This window comes from Aptenodytes forsteri, unplaced genomic scaffold (assembly GCF_000699145.1).
Source record: "Aptenodytes forsteri isolate BGI_AS27 unplaced genomic scaffold, ASM69914v1 Scaffold53, whole genome shotgun sequence".
Taxonomy (NCBI): domain Eukaryota; kingdom Metazoa; phylum Chordata; class Aves; order Sphenisciformes; family Spheniscidae; genus Aptenodytes; species Aptenodytes forsteri.
In genome coordinates this window covers 9,010,249-9,013,022 of record NW_008795909.1, presented here as the reverse complement: position 1 = coordinate 9,013,022, position 2,774 = coordinate 9,010,249, and the positions used below count along the sequence as shown (strand labels likewise).

At 49.8% G+C, this 2,774-nt stretch overlaps 1 protein-coding gene across 1 annotated transcript in view; it reads left to right on the top strand.

Annotated features, from left to right (window-relative positions):
* Positions 1 to 2,774, top strand: part of CCDC174 (coiled-coil domain containing 174) — an 18,430-nt gene that overhangs the window by 2,069 nt on the left and 13,587 nt on the right. Inside the window, 1 exon segment of the mRNA XM_019473427.1 lies at positions 948 to 1,089. Within this exon segment, the coding sequence (XP_019328972.1) occupies positions 948 to 1,089 (142 nt within the window).

Sequence of the window (2,774 nt, the reverse complement as noted above, 5' to 3'; positions counted from 1 at the left end):
ACACAGAGTCAAGGCCTTTTCTGCTTCTCACCCCACCAGCAAGTAGGCTGTGGGTGCACAAGAATCTGGGAGGGGACACAGCCGGGACAGCTGACCCCAACTGACCCAAGGGATATTCCACACCATATGACGTCATGGTCAGCATATAAAGCTGGGGGAAGAAGAAGGAAGGGGGGGATGTTCAGAGAGATGGCGTTTGTCTTCCCAAGTCACCGTTAGGCGTGATGGAGCCCTGCTTTCCTGGGGATGGCTGAACACCTGCCTGCCCATGGGAAGCAGTGAATGAATTCCTTGTTTTGCTTTGCTTGGGTGCGCGGCTTTTCCTCTACCTGTTAAACTGTCTTTATCTCAACCCACGAGTTTTCTCACTTTTACTCTTCCGATTCTCTCCCCCATCCCACTTGCGGGGGAGTGAGTGAGCAGCCATGTGGTGCTTAGTTGCTGGCTGGGGTTAAACCACGACACATTACAAGAGAGGGTCAGTTTGCATGTAAAGAAGAAAAGTGCTACTAGGAATTGAAATCAGGATGGTGTGGCAAGCAGTTTGCTAAGAGATATGGGCAGGTCATAGGGGGAAAATGCAGCAGCAAGGACAGAATGCAGTAAGGAGCTGCAAGCAGCCTTACAGGGGTTTAGGCAGTGCCAAGGAATAAGGAATCCTGCAACCAAAGGTCTGGTTTCAGGCATCTGAAGGGGAGAGATGACAGGTGAAAAAGTGGCTTCCAGGGTAGTAGCCTGAATAGACTCAGCATTTGTATCATTTTACATTTCAGACAGAAAATAAAAAGAAGCATTGAAGTACCTATACAGCTATCTAGTGTTACATCTCTAAAACTGCTCATGTAGGTTTCCTAAGCCCAGACATTCAGCTTAGCCAGCAGCCATTATATTTTACAGGCCAAGTTTTCGAGAGACCAAGATTTCTTGACGTGTTTTTGCACCTGCAGTTACAAGGAGATATACAGGACCAAGTCTGACTATCAGCTCTTCAGGAACAATTCACGTTACGAGAATCTCAAGATAAAAATACTCCTGAGCTCCTCAAAGTGCTCAACACCTACAGCACTGGAAACTCTGACAGGTGAGCAAGTGGGTCCTATCACTGTAGTGTAGAATGTGAGCAACGTGGAGAAGAATTACTGCACTTGGGGGGAAATGTGCCCTCACACAGACACTGCCTCCAAATAAAAGGTGGGAATTAGAACCAACCCTGGGCTGGGTTTGGGCTGGTTTCTTTTCTCAGTGTTGTCACTAGGTGAGGTTTGAACAGGCAAAAATGCATGATTTGTTGAAGTGAGATTTAATTAGAACAGCGCAGATGTTTTCACTCCCTTGTCCTATTTTTCAGTAATGCTCATTTCTCTTCTTCCATTGCAGATTAAAATAGTAAACCTTATGGCTTTAATACGACCTGCGCTTTTCTGTATCTGTCATCTCCCACCATTTCCCCTTCTCCTTTTAAAAAGTCAAAAGCAAGACAGCTTCACTAGGGCCAGAAATTGCTCTTTCTGAATTGCATACTTCACGCTCCCTGGGATACAGGTGTAGCTTACTTCACAACCGAGTATCTGTCAGCTTTGCAATTCTGTGTCCATAAACTATTTAAATATGGGCCTGACCCAGCTTCCCAAACACAAAAGCAATACATTTCAAAAATCAAAAGAACTGTATCCGATGCTTCTATCAGCTGTCACATTGCCAAGCAACATCGAAGCACCTTATATTTTTCCACTTTAATAAAGACAAGTGAAAGGCAGCTCCCTCTTGCAACTCCAGATAATTATGATCTTCAGAATCACTTTGAAATAAAACCTATCAGACAGTTCTTTTTCTTCATGGGGTTGATAAAGGATGCAATGAGCTACCCAGTATAAGTGAAAAGCTGAACCTTGCTCCCCAAAAGCCACCTGTACTCATCTCTGAGGTTGCAGAGCTGGCTCCAGCACATACAGGTGGATTTGTATTTGGCTATTATGGACCATGCTTGTCACTCCTGAAAAGCTGTGGTAACTCCCACCTCCCTCAGCATGGATCGGTGCAGGCAGGGGGCCAAGGACAGCCGGACAGCCACAGCACTTCATCCCAAGCACATGACTTAAAGGCAGCCCAGAGAGGAGTGGTCACAGGGCTAAGTCCAGCCTAGTGTCGAAGGACATGGCTGTCTCCAGCTCCAGGGAGCATTTCAGGTCTCACCTCCGTAACACTCATCAACTAAGGCAGAAAAGATTTTTTTTTTTTTCCCCTGTTGATACCAAATTTCAACAATGTACTTCCTCATTTAGCCCCAAACCCACCCTTGGGCTGGCCTGCAATCCTGCCAAGCCCTGTTTAATTTCTGGCCACGGTGGCCATCCCCCAGCCCAGCAGCCCCAGAGCACCCCACACCACCCACACTGGCAGCAGCTGCTCCGGCCCCCAGGCCACACACGGCCATTTCCAATAGGGGACCTGAAGAATTTGGCCTCCACCTGCCAGGAACCCTCATTTTCACACGCAACTCGAGCAGAACCCGGGAAGCCACAGGCAGGGAGAGCTTCAGCCACCACCGAGCCACACCAGGCTGAGCAAGGCTCGCTCGCAGCCACAGCGAGAGGCTCTGAGGCAGGAAGGGCCTGCCACTGCGGCATGCCGCCAGCTCCAGGCTGACCGAGGCCACAGCGCCGGCGGCACCGCGCTCCCTTGCGCCGCTGCTCCCAGCCGGGCGCGCAGGGCGGTCCCGGGCGGTGCCGAGGAGCCCCTCGTCCCGCCCTTGCCCGTCCACCCTCCCCTGACCT